General features: G+C 41.1%; 1 protein-coding gene across 1 annotated transcript; it reads right to left on the bottom strand.

The window, feature by feature from the left end:
• Window positions 1–1,899: 1,899 nt before the first annotated feature.
• On the bottom strand, window positions 1,900–24,821 carry LOC123043982 (transcription-associated protein 1). The gene is made up of 36 exons (XM_044466600.1): window positions 24,507–24,821; window positions 23,208–23,935; window positions 23,006–23,134; window positions 22,839–22,924; window positions 22,142–22,250; window positions 21,364–21,459; window positions 20,325–20,387; window positions 20,185–20,244; window positions 19,039–19,107; window positions 18,831–18,912; window positions 18,671–18,723; window positions 18,442–18,504; window positions 17,134–18,363; window positions 15,326–16,318; window positions 14,901–15,236; window positions 14,179–14,437; window positions 13,605–13,827; window positions 12,652–13,051; window positions 11,426–11,575; window positions 11,111–11,332; window positions 10,808–11,029; window positions 10,065–10,715; window positions 9,480–9,740; window positions 9,002–9,358; window positions 7,938–8,341; window positions 7,434–7,863; window positions 5,980–7,281; window positions 5,630–5,890; window positions 5,256–5,546; window positions 4,721–5,155; window positions 4,024–4,455; window positions 3,584–3,862; window positions 3,058–3,460; window positions 2,797–2,945; window positions 2,417–2,623; window positions 1,900–2,320 (listed from the first exon to the last, which is right to left on the bottom strand). Exons 1-36 carry the CDS (start codon window positions 24,568–24,570, stop codon window positions 2,201–2,203), a joined length of 11,619 nt encoding a protein of 3,872 aa, XP_044322535.1. The 5' UTR covers window positions 24,571–24,821; the 3' UTR covers window positions 1,900–2,200.
• Window positions 24,822–25,055: the final 234 nt, after the last annotated feature.

The following is a 25,055-nucleotide window of genomic DNA, read 5'->3' as shown; positions in this document are numbered from 1 at the left end:
TCGAACGTTACGCGTGCGGACCCTACGGGTTCGAGAACTATGAGACATGATTGAGACACATCTCCGATCAATAGCAGAACCTGGATGCTCATATTGATTCCTACATATTCTTCGAAGATCTTTATTGGTCAAACCGCGTAACAACATACGTTGTTCCCTTTGTCATCGGTATGTTACTTGCCCGAGATTTGATCTTCGGTATCATCATACCTAGTTCAATCTCGTTACCAGCAAGTCTCTTTACTCGTTTCGTAATACTTCATCTCGCAACTAACTCATTAGTCACAATGCTTGCAAGGCTTATAGTGATGAGTATTACCGAGAGGGCCCAGAGATACCTCTCCGAAACACGGAGTGACAAATCCTAATCTCGATCTATGCCAACCCAACAAACACCTTCGGAGACACCTGTAGAGCACATTTATAATCATTCATTTACGTTGTGACGTTTGGTAGCACACAAAGTGTTCCTCCGGTATTCAGGAGTTGCATAATCTCATAGTCTGAGGAACTTGTATAAGTCATGAAGAAAGCAGTAGCAATGAAACTGTAACGATCATAATGTTAAGCTAAGGGATGGGTAATGCCCATCACATCATTCTCCCAATGATGTTTTTAATGCAGGTCGCAACTGCATGTACTTCAAGGGCGGTCGCAACTGCAAGCTTTCAATAATTTCTTTTTTTATTCTCATTTTATTTTCTAAAAAATCATAAGGGATTTTAAAAAGGCCATGTACATTTTTGAGAACATGTGTTTTTCCCAAATTCATGATTTTAAAAAATTCATGAACTTTTTTAACATTTATCATTTGTAACAGTAACTAACATTGTTTTCGAGTTCATGCTCATTTTTTAAAATTCATGAACATTTTTCATATTTGAAGAATATTTTTCAAATACGTGAACATTTTAAAATCGGCAAACGATTTTCAAAATAAAAAATCACATGGTTTATGGGGAAATGGAGCAACCGGATATTGACATAGTTCTATTACTATACTTGCGGCACCATTTTTGATAACGTATTATAGCAAAATGTAACAAAAGGAAATCGACAAAAGATCATGATTAATTAGTTCGTGATGTTAATAGTTCCTAAAACATTTTTCCTACAAGTTTTCACGTAGATTCATCGTCCCTACTACAACAACTAGCAGTTCTGCTCCTATTTAGCTTCACAATAAGCCGCTTGCCGCACAACACGAAAGTTACTAGGCTAAGGAAAGACATGAAAACGTGGCCAGCCCAAAAAGAAAAAGAAATGGGGTACAGCTAGGATGACATCAGCTGAGGTGAATGAGAGACTAAAAAAACCTATGATGAAAATGAGAACATAGTTATGTCTCAGTTAGACGAGTTCTAGCCAATCCCTAGTAAAAATTATACGTCGATAGGCGGATCACAGGCAGGGCAGCATGCAACAGGGCGCTTGTGGTGGGCGTACAGACCCCGCCCAATGACGGTGACCCCGGTACAACCCCTAGGTCCACCCATCATGAACAGCCCAGCCGGGAACAAGCCATCCACTTTTGTGACATATAATTATATTTTATACTCCCTCCATTCCTAAATGTAAGTCTTTATAGAGATTCCATTAGGTGAACTACATAAGGAGTAAAGTGAATGAATCCATATTTAAAATGCATCTATATACATCCGTATCTAGTTTATAGTAGAATCTCTACAAAGACTTATATTTAGGAAGTTCATAGTAGAAACTCTACAAAGACTTAGGAACGGAGGGGGTGTTACATGCATATGTATGGTCAAACTTTCTCTCGAAACGAAAGGATCAAACGCGGGCGAAGGGAGCACAGCCCAAGTTTGTAAAGACAGTCTGCAAGAAAGAGAATACATCGTGCAACATCCAAGAGACAGGATTCGTCTGCCACAATTATGACGAAAGTCACAACAATTATTTGTTGAATCTCATTCTCTAGGAGTCATGTCTCAGTTTCGAAATTGGACATGTTACCGTTGGTTCATTCATGCTGCCCAGCTAAACCAACAAAATCAGACTATGTCAATACCGGCAGGAAAACAGAGCTGCAACCCCAGCTTCCTCCTTTATCTACACGAACACGATACAAGCTAGCGGACCGGTTCTGCTACATAAGGTTATATTCACAGGACTACAGGAGATATTAACTAGGGAGACACTACTTGCTCATTAGGCTACAAAATGTGATTCGCATCCCTCAGAACCACGGGTGCCACGTCGGATCCATCATGCACAGGTTCCTCGAAGATAGCGCCGATTCCACCAGTTCTGTAACGCCTCTTTGGACAGACTGGGGCGGTTCTGTTGTGCTCTCCTCCTGAAAAACCAAGAGTATGGTCAGAGATCGCACAACTTAAATGTTGTCTGCAATGATCAAGCGGCACGCAAAAAGCATCTTCAAGAAACTGCATACCTCGTCAGCAAGATAATGTGGTGATATGGATTTGATACGGTTGATGACGTGATCCACATTGTGTATAACCTTTTGCTGGAAATCCAATGGGTTGATCATTCCAGCGGCAACTGGAACAGACGGAATGCCAAGCGGCCTTCTCCATGACCAAGATAGCAGCTCGTCGCGGAAAAACATAGCCAGATGATGCCATATGTGTTGGGTTTGCTGAAAATCATAATAGTAGCAATCTCAACATGTGGCACATGCAATAAAACTAAATAGATGCACCCTATAATGAATCTTCAAGCAGAATCGGTACCAAGATAAGATCCTATCTACTCTTTAGTCTTAGAGAATATATCCTACAAGAATCACCTATGGTGGGTGGAAATACTCACTTTAGGTGAAACCACAGACTGGGCAGCAGAACACATGGCAGAAACGATGAGACCTTCAACGCCAAAATTTGAGAAGAAAGCTTGCATGTTGCGTGTCAGCCTAAATGGAACTAGCTCATTGAACTCAATCAATCCATTTGGATCATAAGCTGCAAAAAAAAAAATTTATCAAATGTGAGTGATCAAGTTCCACATGCCATATTTACATAGATTGATTATTGTCCCTCAAAAAGAAAGATTAATGATCATCAAGAAGAATACCTGGATGGAAGTCAGTCTGGAATATCTTCCCAGTATTTTTCGCAAACAGAATTTTGTTAGGAGCCCTGCCACCAATCTGCAACATGTATGACATGAAGCAGGACAGAGCCACTTGGATTGCAAACTGTTTCTTGAAAGTCCAAAGGTGGTTGCCAGTTGGCAGAATCTTGTGCATGTACTGGGAGAAGATATTATCGTTTACAATACTTTTAGTAATTTCATTGTATGCTTGCAAACGCAGTTCCACCACTTGTTCGGGAGAAACCTGCCCTGAGATGGCTTGATTTAGCTGCTCTTTAAAAATTGTTATAGGTGAATCAGCTTCTCTGTTATGCCGTGCACAGTTGATTTCATAAACCTCAAGGAAAGTGCTGTACATCAAATCATCCTCTACCATCCGAACCTGAATAACATAAATTGCAGCAATGTCAAGACATGTTCATTACATGCTACCTTGAACCTAAAAGTTCAGGATAACAGATTATTATCAGGTAAAGAATAGGGCAGAGCCGGGGGGTTAGTTCACCTGAGACCAAACAGGAATAATTATCGGGGTATGGATAGCAAGATGGCGACGTCTAGACTCCTTGTGTTTGTCAAACATTTTGTTTAGCACACGGAAAAGCTGCAGCATTCTTTCATCACTCCGAGCATTCGGCGTCAATGATGTCTGAACAATAAAATGGCGCTGTGAACCATCAGAACCAATAAGTGTCAGGCGCCGAAAGCTACTACCATGCCTCCGCACAATTGGTATATCAGGTCCAACTCTGTCCAACTTGACAGTGTGGTCAGGTGCAACCTCCTGCAAAAGAAATGCAAAGTGAGATAATACAAACAATAACCAGTGTGGCGAGTAGTACAGTCAAGAACTGGTGGGTAGTATAAAACTTTCAAAAGAATGTGGAGCATTATCTTCATCTAAACAGAACATGAATGAAATAGTTCAAAAGAATTAGGACCAACCTGATCTGTAAAATACTGCCCCGGAAGTTCTACATCAACAACATGAAAATCCCTAAGTACTTTACTTTCTTCCTCTAGCTTTAATACAGCAGGAAATCTGTCCTCAACATTACTCTGCAGAATATTCTTCCAGTGCTTCAATCTCTCAGTAAGTTCAGCAAGGGTTGATGGAAATGTAGTAGCACTATCTGGGTCAAGGTCACGCTCAAAATCTTGCTTGTACTCCTTAACAAAATCAACGTGTTTGTTAACAGCATCTTGTGAAAAGCAAGCCCTGCACACACCAGAAAGCTCCTTCTTGAGAGATTGCGGAACCTCGCCTGTGGTTGCAGTTGGATACTTGTAGCAGCGATGAAGCAGTGCATTAACCACAGCAAGAAGTCTTTCCTCAGGAAGAGTAACAAATCTTGACCCAATTTCAGACAGTAAAAGCTGAAACAAGCATGAAATATTAGATTATAAACCTTCATAATAGACGAACTATTGTACATAAGCATCACAGCTTTCTGCCGATTTTAAAAGGTGCCATTGTTTAACAAATTTCCTTAAAAATGTGCAAACAGCCCAAACCTATTTACTCTATAATTAGAGAACAGCTAGTGGTTTAGAAATAATATATCACCTCTACCACGCTTTTGAGATATGTACATCAATATGAATAATCTTCTTCTCATTAAACTACTTTGTTATTTCTTACCTCAAGTTCGTTGGCTAGATTGGTATGCTTGCTCCTAAGAGCTTCCATGATATCCTTTGCAGCATCAAACGCACTTGCTGCAGAAGTGACCCAGCCAAGTCCATTGTTACGTCTTAGTGCATTTTGTGAACCCTCTGCACTCTGTTGACCTTGATCATGACTGGTACTTGTACCACCTTCAACAGCAGATCTGTCCACCTCTTGTCCTTGGAGGTTGCCCCCCTCATGAGAACCTGTAGCACCACCTGACTGGGCGGCCTGATGAACCTGGTTGTCAGAAGTCAAATTACCACCCGCGCTGCTGTTATTCGCAGCATTGTTTGCCAACATAGCTTGTTGCATGCGCTGCTGAGCCAACATATTTCTTCCCATTTCAGTTTTAGTAGCAACATCACGCCGCTCCATCAAGTATGTACGAAGCCAATAATACAAGGCCTGCATGAACAACTTTCAGATATGTACATCCAGAGACAAGAATATGCTTTTTTTTAGTCCAAGAAGTTCAATAACAAGAAAGTTAAAGCATTTATTTTACCTGTGGATAAACTTGAGCTATCTTCAACAAAACCAATTTGCAGTGTTGAGCTTCATTTCTCTGTAATGATAGCAACAATTGAGGGATCCAAGAAAGCCAAACCCAATGGGGCAGCTGCTCCAGATATTTATCTAAAGCCCTTCCGACTGGTTCATTTTGCGTATCAAAGCTGAGAAGATAGAGAATTCGAGCTAGATGGCTCCTTGAGTTCGAAACTCCATATTTAACGCCTTGGAAGAAACAACTTGCGGCATACTCAAGCCAAACCTCTTCTTGTGTTTCTTTGAAAATCTGCGTAAAGGCACACAATCATAATTACTCAACAAATCTGTAAACTGAACGGGCATTGTTAATAAAGAGGATCATATCCATACCATGTCACAATAATTTCCCCAGCTAATCCACCCTTTTGGCAAATGCTTAAAAAGGGTGATTGCATTTGAATATGCAACATTTGCATTCTCACAGTCATTCATTTTCAACATGAAGTCGCCTTTCAGACGAAATATTTCTGCTTTATTTTTCACCGGGAAAAATTCCAAATTGGTATTATTGATCAAGTTAAGACCACTGACTAGTTCGCCTTTCATATCTAAGTATGCCTTAGCTTGTTCGCATATCTTCACAAATGCTTCCTGCAATCAGATCAGAACGCAAACTAGTAAAATAGACATTGGATGAGGAGTGTGCAGTAATACAAATTTTTAGTGGTAGAGACAGTCACCTGGACTTCCATTGTAGCATGCCCATACATCTTATCAAGTATAGTAACACAAACATCAGGAAGACCATGCTTGCGAGTGATGTGAGCAAGCTTGTTCACATTCCAAGCCTTGTCTCGGTAACCAAGATGATGAAGTTGAGGATTTGTTTGGCCAAAATCCTTGAACGCATCTATTACCGAATTGTACATTTCATTCCTCCATTGGAGCAGGTCATACCAAATAGTCGTATTGTCCCAATCATTAGGAGTCCTAAGTCTCCATGTCTCAAGGATATCCTTGAGATCAGCAAATGAATTCTGGTGATTTGAACTGGCACCGGAGTTCCCTGAAGCTGGTTTATTCCCATTTGCAATGTCAAGAAGTATTTTAGAGGATTCTTTCACTTCAACCAACTGCTGAAACTGCTGCAGCAGAGGCATTCGGGACTGCACAGACATCTCAGGCAACTGCCACCACTGTTCTAGTGCGAGTTCAACACCTTTGCTAACGAGGTTCTCAGCTTCTCCAACACCATTAGTACCTTTGTCATGAAGAGTGAAAAATGCTTGAATCAGGCGTAACTTTGGTGTCTCTTCTACTTGAGCTTTCGGAATTACATGCTCCTTCATATATGTCCAGTCAGGCGCCTTCCAGAGGCAGTCCAAAAGAATCTCATAATTCTCCACACCTTTTCCAAAATCAGCCAATACTTCCCACTGGCCTAACTGAGTTGCACAAGACAACCACTGTTCTTCCCACAGACACATTTCAGCTTTTGGGACGGTATTATTGTATGTGCCCTGAGTTGCTTTGATCATTGCCTGGTAAAAGAGGGTTTGCGCCTGCTGCCAATATCCATGCTGGACAAGTGATAGCCCAGCTCTAGTTTCTGCAGTGATTGATCTTCTCTTCCATAATCCATACCTCATGTCATCCTCATTCAGAAGCCTGTATAACTCCGCCAGTGACTCGGAGCATTTAGCCTCATTCATAAGCAGCATGTGACTCTCAAGTAATGCGATTGAAGTGTGCCAGGCATTGCAAGTTTTTCCAATATATTTGATAAGCTCGCTCGGCATGCGTGGTTGAGGGTGGCTCAAATGAAGACCTTCAAGAAGTGCTTGGGCTACATTAGGCCTGCATCCCTGCTGCCTCTTATGGTAGTCTTTTGATAGAAGTGCAATTATTGGCTTGGCTAGCGCAACTTGTTCATCTTTCTGTAAAGTAACCCAAACAATTGGAAAGACAAGAACCCACAGATGATAAGCAACATTGGGATCAGCAAAAGCAAGTTCTTTCAATGGAGCCATGACATCTGCCACCTGCATAAATTACAGGTAACAAAGGAATTAGTTCTTAACATGGATTACATTCAAGACAAAGATTTCTTGCAAGCAAAACTGGCAAAAGGGTTAAATAAAAACATAGCCCCATCCAGATTAGCCTGTCTACGAAAGTTTAGAATGGTATTTACCACAAGCTTGCTTGCTTCATTTAAGAACTGAGAATGCCTCATCGTAAGAGAATCAAATGACAGGGAAGTGCCATCCAAGCTTTCATGAGCATCAGGAACCTGCTGTGGCATGATAATGCGATCTGGAACTGGACCCACTATCGTAAGCGGGGTAAGTCGAGCAGAATTTGAGGCAAGAGAAATTGGTTCATTTTCAACTAATATAGCTAAAATGAGATCCAAGCCTTGCTTCAACCAGAAAACATCACTCACTGCTTCCCAGTCCTGAGTCTGTATTATAAATTGCAATCTAGCAAATAACGTCTTTCCCACGTAGTCATGGTAAAGCCTGAAGAACCGCTTCCTCATTTCTGGATCTTTAGCCCTAAATCCAAGCATGTATTGTCTCTCAACTTTATGAAAATACTCTTGCCTGGAAGCCAATGGATATCTGCACAAACAAATAAATATCAAATAGAAACCAAAAACTACTAATAAAAACTTACTGCATAGAGATGTTCTTACTTGGTAGAATCACCACAAAGTGAATAAAGAAGCTGCAGATACTTTGCATCCCATTCTTCTTGTGCGGATGAGGAGAAACTTTTCCTGTCAACCATTGATAACTTCTGAAGATAAGTTACTATATCTTTTGGGTTAAGAGAACTAACAGAGCCAGCTGATGAAACAAGTCTGTAGTCATCCTCAATCCAAGCTTTTATCATGTCTAGTATGCATAGAAGAACACTGGAATCGGTGCCTCTCTCTGAAAGAAGTGTTTGAAGTATTTGTCCCATATTTCGTCTGTACTCAGAAGAGCCCATCACCCTCTCACTTATGAGCTTTAGGACAGTCTTCATGTTACATATGACAGTAGAATCCACAGTAGGACGCGAACTAACAGCTGAATCCATTTCAGGCCTCTGTCCCTAAAAGTATTGCAATGTCAATTGCCAAGGTTAATCAAACAAGTGTTCACCGAGTCTTGTCAGAAAATTTGTGCATGGAATAGGAACCAAACCACATAGTTAAACAATAATAACAAATAGTAGGTTTAGTCATTAAATGGGTAATTCTAATTCTAACGTAAAAAGTTGTAGGTCGTAGGAAAAAAATAACCAAAAGAAAACTAAGGTACAAAGTGGAAGCTGAGACTGAAACAGACTATAGCGCTGACAATTAAGGGTAGAGTGACAACTAGTCAATAATGTACTAAGCTCCGCCTGGGTTTATTAGTCCCCCTTGTATTTTTGGGTCAAACTCTTTGACATACAACGTATACAAAATACAAAGGGGGCCAATAAACCCGGACGGGGGTATTATGTGGGTACATGATGCGACAAAGTTTGCTGGACAACTAAATTAAAGTGACATGTGTTTCACCCTAGATAAGTTATCTTGATGTCACTGTTTATTCAGTTCACCAAATATAATTAATCAATAATAAGGTTTGCTACAGTCATACAAGTAAAAGATAAGTGAGATCCAAGGATAAGAGATCAAAAATGCAGATTGCTTGCAGCAAAATATGTTAGCGTATTAGTGCACTAAGGTAAGTTTAAAAACATAACAAAATTAAGTCAACATACTTGTCGGGCATGGCTGCCAGCAGAAGATCCCATATCACGTGCAAGACGTTGCAGGACACGAAGAAGCAGCGCAATAAATGGATCAATGAAATTCTTTTGTACTTCTGCAAGTGCATTGAGGACAAACAGTGCAAAGCTTATTATAGAGTTAGCATTGCTAGCTTCGAGTGTTATCTGTGGAGTTGTCACAGCAGCAAGATGCTTCTGAATGAGATCTTGAACCCTTTGATACAACATTTTTATATCCTGCGGTGTCGTAGCCGCTTCAAGTGGAAAAGCGCTGAATACCATCTTTAGCAAGGAACAAAGGGACTTTCCAGCATCCAGCATTTTGTTATTGAAGCAAGGTTCCAGTATCTAAGCACAAGAATTCACAGAACATATCAAAGATTAGAAACATCTGTCTAGAACCCCCTCAAAAATAGGAATCTAAGGAAGACCTTGTCAAGAGAAGAGAGATAATTCTGAAGTAACTTACTTGAGAAATATGATTGATGTTATTCCGAATGAAGAGGCGGGGTTGTTTTTCCAAGACTTTGTTCATAACATCAAGACCCTGTGCAAGCGCCGTTGCAGGGTCCTTTGACTGGGAGGGTGTCAGATTCCCAAGCAGCTTCTCGAGATAATTGAATTTAACATTGGCATTGGGCCAGACTTCCAAAGCTTGTGTCAGCAAATCAAGAGCTTGCTTGTACATTGAACTAGATTCTTTTTCCTTGGGTTCAATCACCAGTGACACCTATTCTCCAAATCAATGAATTTATATGAGTATCCACTACTTCAAACCAAATACAAAATGTGACGTGGACATGCTGATTGTTTATAGTGCTATATGACAAAAGAGCAATGAGCCAGCTAATCCACAGGTCCCCTTAAGGGGAGAAAGCACAGGTTATCAAATTGTGATATATGCCGCAAGTATACAACACCACTAAACAAGAGGTATACCTTAGAAACATGCACGTATTTTGAAAGAAAATTATCATTTTAACGCACACAATCTACTGATGCAGCTTAGTGTGTTATTTAAAACAAAAGGCATAAAACTAAGAAAGATAATCACCCTTATAAGGAAAGTAATAATCATCTCTTCCATTGCAGCATTGGGTTTATATTCCTCATCCGGTTGCCCAGAAGATCCTGGTGTTTCAATATTAGGTATGGATGCCCCACCAGGTGACATCACAGGAAGAGGTTGTAAGCCTGGCTCAACCTTTACCCTCTTACTCAGATCATCAGCAAACATGGGAACATCTGAAGAGCGTTTTGGATCACCACCAATAACAGTAGGGCTAAGCATATCAACAATCTGATTCTGGCTCTCACTTTCCTGCACAACTTTCATTTCACTCTGCCTCTGTCTCTCCCACGCCACTACCAATCCAGCAAGTTCGATTGCAAGACGTCGGTTTTCAGCAGTTGTGTTGTATGGTAATCCAAGACGACTAAGAGAGTTAACCATCTGGGGAACAAAATGTGCTCTGCAACTATAGAACAGTTCTGCATGGCGAACAATAAGCTGGAATATGTGAATCATGTTGGGAATAGAATGGCCTTCCTCCACAAGGATTTTCTTCGTGTATCTGATCCATATTGGCATGCGAGTATCCCCAGGAGGGAGTCTTCTAGGCAGAGCAGGCATAAGGATATCAAGAGCTTGCTTTACTAGCAACTTATTTTCTGGTTGGCATGTCCGTAATAGAGCAATAAAAACCTGGGCAATATAACAGGTCAGACTGGCTTGCTGGATAAGCTGGTAACGATAACGATGCACAATTGTTACAGGAGAAATTTATGTTAACCTACCTGTAGAATTATCTTTTCAGGGGCTTGATATGCCTCTAAGAAATGGCACACGTTCACAAAGGCCCACTGTTTGCTGGAATTGTCTTCACGTTTAAGATGGTTCCAGCCAAACTTTATGAGTTCCTTTCGATGGTGAACAAGGTCATTCTGAAGATACTTCAGAAGTAATGTGGCAAGTTGAAGGAGTTCTATTCTTAAAGGCTCGTCATATTCAGCACTGACCTAGACACATGAAAAAAAATCCCATTACCCTCATGAAGAGAAAAAGACCAGGCATGTATTAAGGAGTGGACTATAGTTCACCTCTTCCGGAGGATCAAGAAGCTTGTCAACAATAATTTTAACTATAGAAGGATCAACAACTTCCCAACTTTGTCCGTTTTGGAAAGAATGAGCTAGCATTGGAAGAATGAGTATCTGCATAGCAACAACCAAATGATCTTGCCCATACTGTTTTAGTTGGAATATGTTCAGAAAGTGGGTCAGGATAGTTTTCTTCAAATTTGGAGCATATCCTTCAGCAACCTAAATGCAACATGTAAATGTGTAAGAAATGGTAAGCACTCAGAAAATACAAGCGAACAACTTGCACGAATTAGAAACAAGAAATGGGGTTACCTCTATGACATAAAATTCCTTCAGAAAGCTATAATCTATTCGGCTTCGGTACAAGAATATTGATAGCATATCAAAGAGTGCACTAACTTCAGTACGATCGTGCCTTAAGTAATTCAGGAAGCATTTTATGAGCCGTTTGCTTTCCATCACCTGGTCAGAAAGCAAATATATTAAAAAAACAAGATCTGGATAGAATGTGCAAATCTGCAATATGCTAAGGGATCAAAGTAACTCACAATATTTACCACAGCATTAATAAGTTGCAAAGGAGTAAAGTGTCTTGCAACAGGAACTCAACTACCAAACTTCAATTATGAGCAAGTATGTGCATAGGAGTGAATAAGCACTCAGTGCAAGAGGAAGTATGTGCATCGGAGTGAATAAGCTCAGTGCGCGGATTTTTGGCTCTCAGGAGCATATGCTCCCTAATGAACAGTAAAATCAAAATAAATAGTAAATAAATTTCAAAAATTCTGAAAAATTTCGTAGATGTTCCTATTAGTGTAGCAAGTGTGCTTGACAATTTTCATGCCATATGGGATAGCAGTGCTTCGTCGGTGAAAAAAACAAAATTTGTAACATTTGGCGTTCGACTTGTTTTGTTTTTTTGCACAGGTCAAAATGCTTAAGTTTTTCCCCTGGAAATTTGCATGTACCATTTGGGTTTGACAATGAACACATCTTTTTTTCAAAAAAAATTGACATTTGTAAAGTCCATTTTTGGCACGCAGGAGCATGTGCTCCCTAGAGCCAAAATGGATTTCCTCAATGCAGCAGAGTATTCAGATAATGCAGAAATCAGAAATAATATCCATATGATCGTACTAATTGCTTAGGAAGTTAGGATTGTCAAACTGCACCACTGGTAGGGTACTGAAGTAGCATTTCAGAAGGATCTGTGGAGCACAAAAATTGCCGACAGATTATTATTTTTCTTGTGGCATAAATTGATGTTGCAAAAAGAGAGGCCAAAACTGAAGTAACGAACATCTGAAAACAAAATACAGAATTCGAAAAAAAAGTCCAGCTAATAGCCAAATATGATCTGATACACAGAAAGATGACAGAAGCAAAGCAAAGAATGCAGGAAACTAAATATAAGTAATGCACAAAACAGAAAATTAAGAAAGGTTAAAACCGGAAAGGCAGCGGTCAAAATATCAAAGATGCTGTACATGACCAGTGTACAAAGGCATCAGGAGTAAGTGGAAAGTGAAAACACCTACCTGGGGTAAACTCAATTCCTGCTCGTTCTGCAGGCGAGCAATTCTTGCAGGTGATTTCCAAGCAAGCAGCAATGTGTCGAAGACATCCCTGTTGTCACGGAGCCACTCGGGCATCAATTTCACAAGGGTCGAGATAAGTTCTAATCCATTGAAATAACTATCTGAACCAATAACCATGTTTGATGAAGATTGGACAGTAAAACTATTGGTTGTGGCTCCAGCTCCTTCATCCTTTACCGAGGACAACAACTGATTACCAGGTCCCGAGGATGGTAGTTGAGCAGCACCTGCTTCAGTCTGAGAGTTAAACTGTGAAAAGGCACTAGCAAGTATCTTTTGAGGTGACTTCGCAAGTTCATCCCGTAATTCCCCAGTATCAGAGCAGATTATGTACATAAACCTGTATTTTCAAAAAGGAAGAATTAATCAATTTTTGGACGTGATAAATATAATTACCCCTATGTTAATCATAGGAGCAAGAGGTGCATTTCAAAGATGATAACGTCACAGGACCAAAGGCTGTTCACATATGTATATCTCCCAATATAACTTTGAAGGGGACAACAAGATGTCAGAAGATAACGACAATCTACTGGAAGAATGATTTGGGGGATAATATTTTTTACCAGCCTATTATTTCAATCACCTGGTCGGTGTAATTTCAGAGATATGTTGCAAAAAATGTGCATTGCACTTGCAGAATGCCTAAAGTCATTCCCTCTGGATTATGAAGGTACAGTGGTAAAGTACAGTTTTGAAAACACATGTAAAAATGAATCCATAATAACCCAAAAAATAATTTCTGGATTAAGCCAGCTAAAAGTCTTTGAAGTTAATTAATCTACCCAAGTTATTTTGAAGTACTAAACTGTGCTTTTGAAGCTTCCCATTATTGCACAAAGTAGTACTATTCATACATCATCGATAAACGCATGATCTGGTAAAGTGTCTACCTTCTGAAATACTTTTGATGACTTAATCGAGCAAGAAAATAGTCCACAGCCTCCACAGCATAGCGGTTCAAAAACTTGGAGAGTGGAGCACGGTACGGGCTGTTGATTTCACTATAAAATTGGTCTTCAGGAAGTGCGCTCTCCAAATCTATTACCAAGGTGACAAGGTCATCCAAGAACTTGCTCGCCGCCGCAGGGAGAAGGTGAAAAAGCTCAATCATAGCTGCCCAAGCAAAGAAAAAACATTACATAAGACCATATAAAACTACCAAGCAAAAAAAAAGTTAGGAATGAGGACAACACGATTTTGCCAAACAATACAAGGATGACTTCACATTGGATCACTATTTTTAAATGAATCGGATATTTCTCAATGAAGATTATAATCATCTATATCTAAGTAGGTTCATGTAAAATATGTCACAACTCACAAAGTTAGTTAAGTCTTGTGACCAAATGTTGTACAATAAAATATGGTTTATAAATGTAGAGTGGCATGTAATCCTTCCCACACACAATATCCTATTTGAGAGAAATAGAATACATGATGAAGGAACATAGCAAAATATGTCACCTGCAGCTATTTTTGGTTCATCTCCAGTTTTCCAAGATTTTTGACTCTGGGCAAGCTTCTCTGGCTCCAGCCATTTTTTCAAGTGATCCAATAACTTTGCACCCAAAGTTACATTGAACCAATTTGACAGTAATTCAAGCAGACGGGCCAATCCTTGGAGTAATGGCATGGTGAGACTCCTTGTCTGTGCTAAGTTAACTAAGATGGGCCTTAAGCTACTCTGTAAAAGATCTTTTGGCATCCTCTGTTGCTGAACAACCTATAAATGCAATTACAAGTGAGAGCAAAACACATGGAAAACATTTTTTATGTTGAAATAGTTATTACTCCCTCCGTCTAGGTGTGTAAGTCATCTTACGAAAACCAAATAATCCCAAAACACTTAGGCGCGGTGCATTAAATTCTACCTCGTTTCTTGTTTCTTGACATATCAACCAATAAGAGAAGTAAGGTGTGCATGCTTTTAATAACTTGAGACTACCAAACACGACATGCAGTGGTTAGTTCATTGCATGCAATGCTATTAATTAACAAATGAACATTAAGTTTTCTTGTTTTCCCCTCCTCCTTGGTCACGGTGCACAACCTAAAATGACTTACTCACCTAGACGGAGGGAGTAGTAAAGCAGAGATTAAGAAACAAAAGGCTAAGAATTAGCAAATATTCTGATTTCCATCGCAAAGTGTCAATATAACAAAACATAACTGCAGATAAACGTTACCTGACGAAGTCCCTCCTTGGCAACATTGACAATTTCAGTTGTCCTACATGTCAGAGACTTGAAAAACATTGAGATAATCTTTGCCCGCAATTCACTGTGAATTGGAGCTTTCAGATCTCCCCAAGCCATCGCAGTACAGAGCAGTTCAATGCATGCAGTTCTTAGTTTATTCCATGTCATGACTATTTTGGCATTCATCAGCTTGGTGACCCATACTGTTTCATCAGCCTCTGCAATTTGCAGTGCTTCTTGCAAAAAATTGACGAGCTCAGGCGACAACTTCAGAAGAGGTGGTCTTAGTGCTAGACAGAAGTTCAGGGCTGTAACAGTACCCACCTGTGACAAAAAGAAAAGAAAAGAAATCTATCAACTGATATTGTAAAAGTTTAGTCTGGATGAGTAAAAGGTTAGAAATCCAAGGAAACCTGTTGCTCAACGTTCTTTGAACGCAGAGGTCGTGAAATCAGAGGCTGAAGCAATGGTAGATACAAAGGCTCGAGCAATTCAGAGACTTCACTGCCAGTCCTACTTGCAAGCAGTGATAAGCATGCCTGCACATTCTTTCTCACAACAATTGAAGCATTGGGGTTAAACAGCTCAAAAGCAAGAAACTCAACAACTCCCTGGAAACTTTGTCTGCGGGGTTCACTGTTTGCTTCATCTGCGTTGTTTACTACCCGTAACACTTGTGTTAGGACATGGTTTGTCTCCTCCTGCTCTTTGTTTGCATGCACTGGAAGCCTCTTAAGAACATATATAAGTCCACGTACAACTCTGACCTGAAAGATACATAGGGTTTCCACAGACACTTTACCAACCAATGCTCCAAGGCCTATTACACCACCCATCTGAGCTTGCCACGTGCTACCATAACAACAGTGCAATAATCGGGGCAATAGTTCCTCAAACACGGCAACCCGCACACTCGGGGGAGGAGAATATACTGGATTCAAAGATGGACTAGAAACAAGCATAGGAGTGCTTGGGCCTCCTCTTAGCACACCAGTGTGTTTCATCCGTGCGAGAAAGATTAGTGTCTCAGCGAAAGTATTCAAAGCAGATAGAGCAGCTTTTGCATGTTGACGGTTTTCACTAGATAGAACTTCAACTAATGCATCCAAAAATATTAAAGGGTCCAACTCCCGGAGATTAGATGATGTGGTGCTTCTTGGTCTAGACCCCATGGTGATGCTAGATGAGAGGGACGAACCAATTGGCTGCCCAAATCCAGATTGATTGGACGATGACGAATCAACATGGAAAAGTATAGCAAAATGCCGGCATATATCAACAACAAAGTCATCCTTCTCATCTTGAAGACTGGTATCAGCTTTAGCGGCGATGATGGCTACAAGCAAAACCTTGAAAACAGATTTTTCTGCCAATAACTGTGTCTTTGTCTTCACACCTAAATCTCCCTAAAAACAGATAAAATAAAGGGAAGCACCAGTAAGAAACAATAAGATGGCTAGAACACAGAGGCCAAAAAAAAAAACTATGGTTCCAAGTCCAGAATCAATTACCACTAATCTATGACATTTTGCTTTGGACATGGATCACTAAAACTTAAGGCTAAGTGATCAACAGATCTGCAAATAGGAATCTAAAACATCTACTCCCTCCGTTCCGAAATATTTATCTTTCTAGAGATTTCAACAAGTGACTACGTACAGAGCAAAATGAGTGAATCTACACTCTAAAATATGTCTACATACATCCGTATGTTGTGTTCATTTGAAATGCCTAGAAAGACAAATATTTTGGAACGGAGGGAGTATATGCATAGCATTGCCAGTGTGACAACACCTTATTAAACCCCTAGTTGCAGTTAGCTACAATCAGAAGTGCAGATACTGCATGCAGCCCAAAAATCACATGTGCCAACTTGGCAATGATAAAAGGCCCAGTATAATCCGAAGAATGAAGATGCATTCACTTGTAGGTTAGTTTAGTAGAAATTACTAATTCAAAATGATAATTATTAATAGTGGCTTTTAGTTTATTACTCCCTCCTTCCCATATTAATTGTCGCTCAAACGTATGTATCTAGCATTGAAATACGTCTAGATACAACCATTTGAGGGACAATTAATATGGGACGGAGGGAGTAGTAGACTCATGCATTCTAAAGGACATCAAGAGGAGAAAGGGGGGAGTGCATATTAATATTTAATGCTAGTGCTCAATAGTATACACAGGATGACTTGAGGGGAGCCTTAAATAGTATACCAACCTTCATATCTGAAGCATCGTTGCGACGCCTTGAGGGATCTAATGAAGAAATGAGCAGATGCCCAAGAACTCCAGAGCTCACACCCTCCGCGGGTACATTTTCCCTCAAATTTAACAAAGAGTTCAAGCATACTCGAATAAACTGAAGAGCCTGTTTCCTGTAGAAAGCTTCCATACCATTACCTTGCATAACAGCACCAACAGCAAAATGTATGCATCTGTCCAGAGGAACTAAAAATGGTGTTGCAGGCTCAAAAGTCAGAACTAAACGAAGTCCATGTTCCGGATTTTCTTTGCATTCAAGTGCTAGGGGCTCCTTCAGAAATCGCCTGTTTCGACCGCCTAGCTTACCTAAAAGTTCCAAGGACTTTGTACCCCATTTGTAGGGAAGGGGCCTTAAGTGAGACCATAAAGCAAGAATGACCTCAGACATTAAACTGGCCATGCTAGGTTCCAGAAAATCAGGATTAAGGCTATCAATCCAAAATTCAAGTGTACAAAGAGCTAAGCTCACAAGATCATCATTCCCTTTCAGAGCAAGAACAAGAGGTTTCATCAAACGAGGAATGTGAGGTAGCAACGAACTCAAACGGGCAGGTAATATCAGGCAAAGCTCCAGAATCAAGTCCCGCATATCTGCAGTTGTTGGCCCATCAAGCATCGAGAGTAACAAATTGAGGCAAGGTTGAAGAGATGGAATAAGATCACGCATCAACGAATCAAATTTAGCACTGTTCAATGCACGGAACATGCTACGGAGAAGGTGCATGTAACCAAGAGGTTTCTCAACTTCAGTGGCACTCTTCATGCAAACTTCCATTATTACTGGCACATGTGGCTGAAGAGTGCGTTCGCAGCTTTCTGGAGCCTTTGCGGCAGCAATAAACAAGAAGCGGAAAAGTTGCAAGACAAGCTTTGCTGCAGGTGAATCTGGTTGTTTCAGAGCATCAAGCTTCGAGCTAACAAGGAAATTAATCAATACATCTGTGAAGGGCCGAAGAACCTTCGGAGCTTGCAGAAGGGAAGAAAATATGTGTAAAAGCTGGTTGTTGGTTATCATGCAATCAAAGAGGTCCGGCATGCAGAAGGAAAACATATCCATGATATCACGAGCTTCCATTATAGCTAGCATTTGTGAAAAACATTGCAGTATGTCCCTCTCTTCATCTTTCTCCTTAAATAGAGCTAAACAGTGAACACCAGATTTTAGAACACCTGAAGTCTTCCGCACCTAGAATAGATGGTCAAGATTTATTACAAAAACTCAAATCAAACCAAGAGGAAAAGAGGTTCGGACAGAGTGATGTACCTCATCCTCCCGCAATCCCCTGAAGGGTTGAACTGACAAATTAGCAGATTGCTGATTCTGTTGCTGCACAACACATGATAGGATATAAGAACTTAAGGACTAGAGCACAAAGAAAATGACAAGCGGCCAAATTTACTACTCCCTCCGTCCCAAAATGTAAGACCATTTTTTACACTTGTTACATTTTGGGACGGAGGGAGTATTTAGCAAATCAGAGAGTCCATAATACCTGTGGGCGTGGCCAATGAGCATGGGTTATACTCCAAATTATTGTCTTCATTCCTGGTGTGTTCAATATGAAAATTGATAGTTCAGACGTGTAGCCACAAGATGCATGTCATCGCTTAAAAACTTTGAATGGTGTGAATACTGTATATCAAAATGCATACCCATTACGAGTGTCCTTATCAGACTTTTGTAATCATTAACCTCCTTCGTATACTCCAAGGGTGGTTGCAAATTCAACACAGTCTGCAATAAATGTCAAAATGGTTTAATAAACAACAACAAAGCAGCAGCTGTATCACATAAAACACACCTAATTATATTTCATGGTTGCTTGGTTTATCAGGTTCAGCTGTATCACATAAAACACACCTGCAATGGGACTTCGAGCTTCATTCTCAAATTTGGACGTTCCTTCCCTTCCTCAACTTCTTCAAGCAACTACAGAGAACAAGAGTAAGGTAACATAATATAAAGCACTAAATGGAAATGACGCAGTAATAATGGGTGCTTGAAAGCCAATTTAATACTATGGCTCAAAAGTAGATCATGAGATACACATATTAGTAACTAATAAGCACAACATGAATCTACCATTACATTTTCAGTTCTCATGTATAAAGAAGCTGAAATTGAAGTAAATGATAGCTACCTTTCATTGTTGTTCATAATAGAAATCTTAAGAACTGATATGTTCTGTTGCAGGACAAGATGGAAATATGTAAAACATGTAGATACAAACAAGACAGGGCACCCAGCCAATCACACAAAGCTACATGAGAAACCTTATCTCCTAGCCAGAGTGAGCAGAGCCCTTAGGCCAACCCTACTTTTCCTACCTCATCACCTTAACAATTAGGAGTACTAGACAACATTATTCTCCATGCTATTCCTACCTCATCACCTGCTTTTGTGGATATTTAACAGGCAAAGTAAAGCATGCCGCCAAATAGAAACATATCGTGTGGATAGGCAATGACAGCAGGGAGAATATATCATGCCGGTAACTAGCAGAGTGAGCAGATCTTATGATAGCTACTTTACTGCAACGCAAAAAAGGCCTGCACTTTGGCCTTGGAAATTCCGAATGGAAAGTAGATTTCTGCTAGAGACACTGATAATATGAATCTTCTGTTGTGTATATAGTTGTATACTTGTACTCCCTCCGTCCCATATTTCAGTGCTAGATACATTCGTTTGAGCGACAGTTAATATGGGTGGAACATAAATTGCATACCAAAAAATTAGAGGGACCAAGACTACCAACGCATTCCTACACACATTTGCATTAGAAATTCACACAGCTAGCTCGTACTCCATTCCATACAGACCTTGCAGGGATTCAGCTGAGCAGAACTGCCCCATTGTTTTGGAACATAGCAGCATTATTGCCTATGTTTTATAGCTGTGTACTGTAGTTTTGCAGTTTGAATTATTGCAATGCAATACCCAACCAATGTGGACATGTGTATATAATGTGCCAATGGATTGAAGAAAGATTCTGAAGTTTCCATATACCTGAGGAATTGTGCGCTTCAGTGTCCTAAATTTCCCAACAAATGCATCCAATATGCGCCCCTGGTGATTGGCCAATCAGGAGTATTTGTTAAAGAAAAAAGTAATCTTTGATGTGTGCATTATGAACAAACAATTCTTACCAACAATACTCGTGCTTCATCCATGCTTTGCTGGTCAACACCTTTTTCATATATGGGCTCGACCTAGAGTGGTACCAGAAAAATAGCGGTTTACAAACGCTAGCTTCACTAAAACTACTGTCTAGCTTTATGGTAATGCATGAATATTGAATTACAGACGGAAAAACTCAACAACAAAAGTAATGTACAAGTCACTAGAGTTATCTCGGCAATCTGGAAAATCACGGCGACCCCAGGGCACCAGGACAACAAAGTGCATAGGGTCATCTTCAGCGAGAGGTAGACAGTGCAAATACAAACAATAAACGATACCAAGTACTTTATTTAATAAATATACCATTTTGGTAGGACGTTAGGAGACATAGCATCCAAGGTTACCTAATGTAAAATTTAAGGTACTCCCTCAGTCCCATAATGTAAGGTGTTTTTTGACACTACACGTAGTGTCAAAAAACGTCTTACATTATGGGATGGAGGGAGTACATAATATAGGATAAGCATATTTGGAGAAGAGAAGAGAAAAGAAAAAGGAATGGGAATGGGAAAAGAAATAACACAAAAATGTAGCAGGAGTGATTGTTTGGACCATCTGGCGATGTTAGGGGATAGCTCTTGCTTTTTTTCGTATGTATTTTCCCTCCCAGCAGGCCACCGCCACAGAACACATAACAATAGGTAGAGAGGAGACTCGATGATAGAGGTGATCGTTGGCAGGCAACCATCATATCCTGACATCATCATCATAGGCCAGCAAAGCCATGATTGAGATCGAGCCCAAGTTCAAGGTCTATGTTCAAGGATTTTTTTTTAAAGATCTGCTACTCCACTATCGTGGAACGGATGTGACGGTGGCAGTGACTTCACTCGCATCCTCCCCTATCCCCCTCTTATCCCCTCCTTTCCACTCCTTCCAAACACCCACCTAAGTCCAGCTGGCCTGGTTAAGCCCACTGACGCCTGCCTCCAGCAGCCAATATGATTTGAAATCCTTGGTAAATGCCATTTTTTATACTAAAGAAAGGAAGAATAGTACGCATACCAGATTAAGCATTAGACGGGCAGACGTCGTATGAATTACGAGAGTTAGCGAAGAATCATGCATATTCCGAGAGAACAAATAGATGATCCGTGACAACTGCACAAAAGTGAAGTTACTGCTTTAGTATAAACATCCCCAAAACTCAGTCATGAATATAGTAGAACAAAGCAAAAGTCTGCTCTTGTAGATACTTGCATAATCTTTGCTGAACAAGGAAAATTAGATACTTGTATCTGTGTTACAGCTAGCAGAAGAAACATCTGACAAAGCACCTAATCTTTGCTCTCGTAGATACTTGTATCTGTGTTACAGCTAGCAGAAGAAACATCTGACAAAGCACCTAATCAATGAAACAACTAGCTGTCTAAGCCTTTATATTGATGGTGTTTACAATGAGCAAATAAGATAGTAGTTCTCCCTCTAAAATCTATGGAACTGCAGAAATTATGGGTGCGTTTGATTTTATAAGCCCAAGTCTACCAAACAGAAATTCTACCTGGCCAAAATTTTGGCCATGGTTTCTCGTGCCCATGATTTGGCCAATGTTGGCAAGAAAAAAAACTAAAATAGGCATAGGAGCAAGGCATGTCAAAATATTGGTAAGCATCCAAACAATGACCAAAAATTAGGCCATACCCAAAATGTTGGTAACGCATGTTTTGGACATAAGCCAGACATGCCCTCTGACTGAGCAGTGCCAAATTTGTGATCTTGTGAAATAAAATAGATATTTTAACGTAACAAGATTGACATGCTAGAGTTAAAGAATAAGATCAACCAGCGGAAGGGAAAGGTCTCCTCGAACATAATGCACCAACTCTGCAAGAAGGGTATAAGCAAGCGGCCTTAATGTCTCGATACAAACTCGCCCTGTGCCAACCAAAACCCTGGAAGACAAGCAATCATCAAGAGTTAAAACTTGTCTGAAACCAAGAATAACGCATGACAGGCAAAAAAGCAAGCAATCAAGTGCTCCAATATCCATAACAGGACATAAATGACATAAGATTACCATGTACCCAGTTGAGTTATAACACAGCAACCATAAGAAAAGAAGGATAAGCTCAGCATAACACATAGTGCCTCATTGACAGCTCGGTGGATATGGTATTTCTCTGCTTACAGTTTTACAGCGATTTTCTACAAACTAAAATTGAAGAGTTCAAACCAATCCAAATCAAGGGGGGGGGGGGTGATTTTTTATAATTCCTTAGTTTCCAACTGCTTTGGATTATCCTTGTCTTCAATGAAAAGGAGTTTATGCGACCATGTTTATTTGGACTATATCTAGAAATATTCAGCCCTCTAAAAGTAACTTCGAAAGGAAACACCGAAAGAAACAGGTGGTCATGAGTTATGACATCAGATCAATAGCTAGCTAGCACACAGCTTGGTAAACCATCTTGCCTCCGCATTTAAAAATCATGGAACAAAATATGGTAGTGAGCATTCAAGAAGTGAAATGGTTTATTTACCTTTCATCAAGAAGTGTGTCAATCAAGGGAAACAGCCCACGCCTGTATTCAGTGTTGAGAACTTGCTTCAGCCCAACTAGCAGCTCCTGGAATTACATAAATGGAAGTGTTTTAAAAATAATGCATGATGCAGCACCTAACTAAGGGAGTTTGCAAGTCATAGTAACCTTTCTTATGGAGACTGAGTCTGCGGGGCATGTAACAAGCAATTTCACAATACTGCTGCATATACTGTTCTCATATGGCTTTATATAATCTGCGTTGCTTTTTAGCAGGTACGTCAGAAACGACAATGTCTGCAGCACAAACCATCAATCAGTTAAGAACTCCACAGGCAAGGCAACAGAAGTATAGTGAACTAAGCCCTACCTTGACTTGTGCACCCTTTAACTCAACAAAGGGCGTCTTCAGGTGAGGCGGCACCTTGTCTGGCCCGTTCTCAGCAATTGCTTCCACCATGAGTGGCAATAAGAACGGGATATTTGTCTGCACCAGCTTGGCATACAACTGAAAGAGGAACATCACCACAAGAGGGCTCTCGGTAACTATCTTGAAAGACTGTGCGCTTGGATTGAGTTGTCCACCACTTGGCACTGCCAACATGCCTGGGCCATCGGCAGTGGGGTCCAAATGCTGATTGGACACGGGGGGAATGACATTGGCACTGGCATTGGGGTTATCGAAGAAATGCTTGACAGTAAATTTGAAGTTGCGGTATATTGCAACAACAAAATCAAGAAATGGCTGGACCTCCGCCTCAACAGTAGGGCGGAAGTTGCGGAGAAGGTCAAATACGATTCGAATGGCAAGAAGGGCATTGTCCTCATTGTCCTGTGTCAGCACACGGAGAGAGAGCTTGAGAAGATCCTGCACAAAGGGTCGTAGCACCTCACTGTGCGGAAGCCGGTTGAGGATCTCGATCACCACATTGCGCAGCTTGTGCTCAGCGTTTTCGGTGGCCTGTGGTGAGGTGTAGGTGCTCAGGATGGCTGAGAAGGCCCTGAAGTAGCATCGAAGGAAGTTGAGGTAATCCGGAGTATGTGTCATCTCCAGGCTGTCCCGAACTTCCATCACGAGCTGCAGCCGGACTTGCACAGCTGCAAAATAGTCAACAAACTGATGATTAGGCAACTCCAGAGAAAGTATTATGGCTTTCAAAATTTGCAACTTGGGAGTTGGGATTGAACAAAAAAAGGTTTCCTTTACTCCTTTATGGTGAATTTCGACAGGAAATTGGAGAGCAGGCCGTTTGACAAAATTCTACGATGGAGAACTACATGCTAGATTAATTAAGAAAAACATGGAGCAGCTTCATTCGGTTCCACGCAGCGGAAACCTGACACTACAAAATTGTACATTGGGGAGCAATATACCTCTAATTAAATTTAATCCACACCGTATAAAGAAGATACAGACTTAAATGCACCAGAAGGGGAATGCGGAGATTCAGTAAGGTAAACAGGACTGCAAGAGCGACAGTCTAACTGCAAACAAACAAAAAAAGGTTGCGAGGAAACAATGGGCGGGCAAACTACATACGATCCGCCGCCCCCCGGGTGAAATCGCGAGCGCGTCGCGCAAGCACGGCTGCAAAATTGACGCGGTGGCCAGCACATACAAGAAAACAGATAAACAGGGCATGGGGGGGAGGGGGACGCGGGGGCGTACGTAGGTCGGGCTCGAAGAGCCTCTGCGAGTGCATCTCCATGTTGGAGCTGTTGATGGGCGCCATGGCGGCCCCAGCCCCGCTTGGAGGACGCGCGGACGACAAACCCTACCGCGCCAGGGCTTAGGGTTTTGGGGATCTGCGGCGCCCGGAGGGGACGACCCGGCGCCGCCGCCGCCGACTGAGGGGCGGGGAGGGTGGGGAGCGGCGGAGGAGGGCGCGCGTTCGATCTTTCCGGCACGGGGACGAGCCGTGCGTCGCGTTTCGGAGCGGGACCTCGCGCTCGCGGGCGAGCTGAGGAGGGTTTGGGGGAAGGGGGGGGGGGGGGGAGAGATGGGGACGAAGGGAGAGAGCGATGGTTTTAATTAGGGAGGGTGGTACTGCGTTTGGGGTTGGGTTCGGTCCCTCCGGTGCGGTCCGGGCCCGTGGCTTCGGAAAGAAGGAAGCAGAATGCCTCTCTCAGGTCAACGCCCCCTCCAAAAGAAGGAACTCTGAAGCTCTGCAGTTCTTTGCTTCTGAATTTGTCTAGTAGTATCTGTTTTGGCTGGAAT

Source organism: Triticum aestivum, chromosome 2B (assembly GCF_018294505.1).
Source record: "Triticum aestivum cultivar Chinese Spring chromosome 2B, IWGSC CS RefSeq v2.1, whole genome shotgun sequence".
Lineage (NCBI taxonomy): Eukaryota > Viridiplantae > Streptophyta > Magnoliopsida > Poales > Poaceae > Triticum > Triticum aestivum.
The sequence above is the reverse complement of the archived record's forward strand: the minus strand, read 5'-3'. Positions and strand labels throughout refer to the sequence as shown.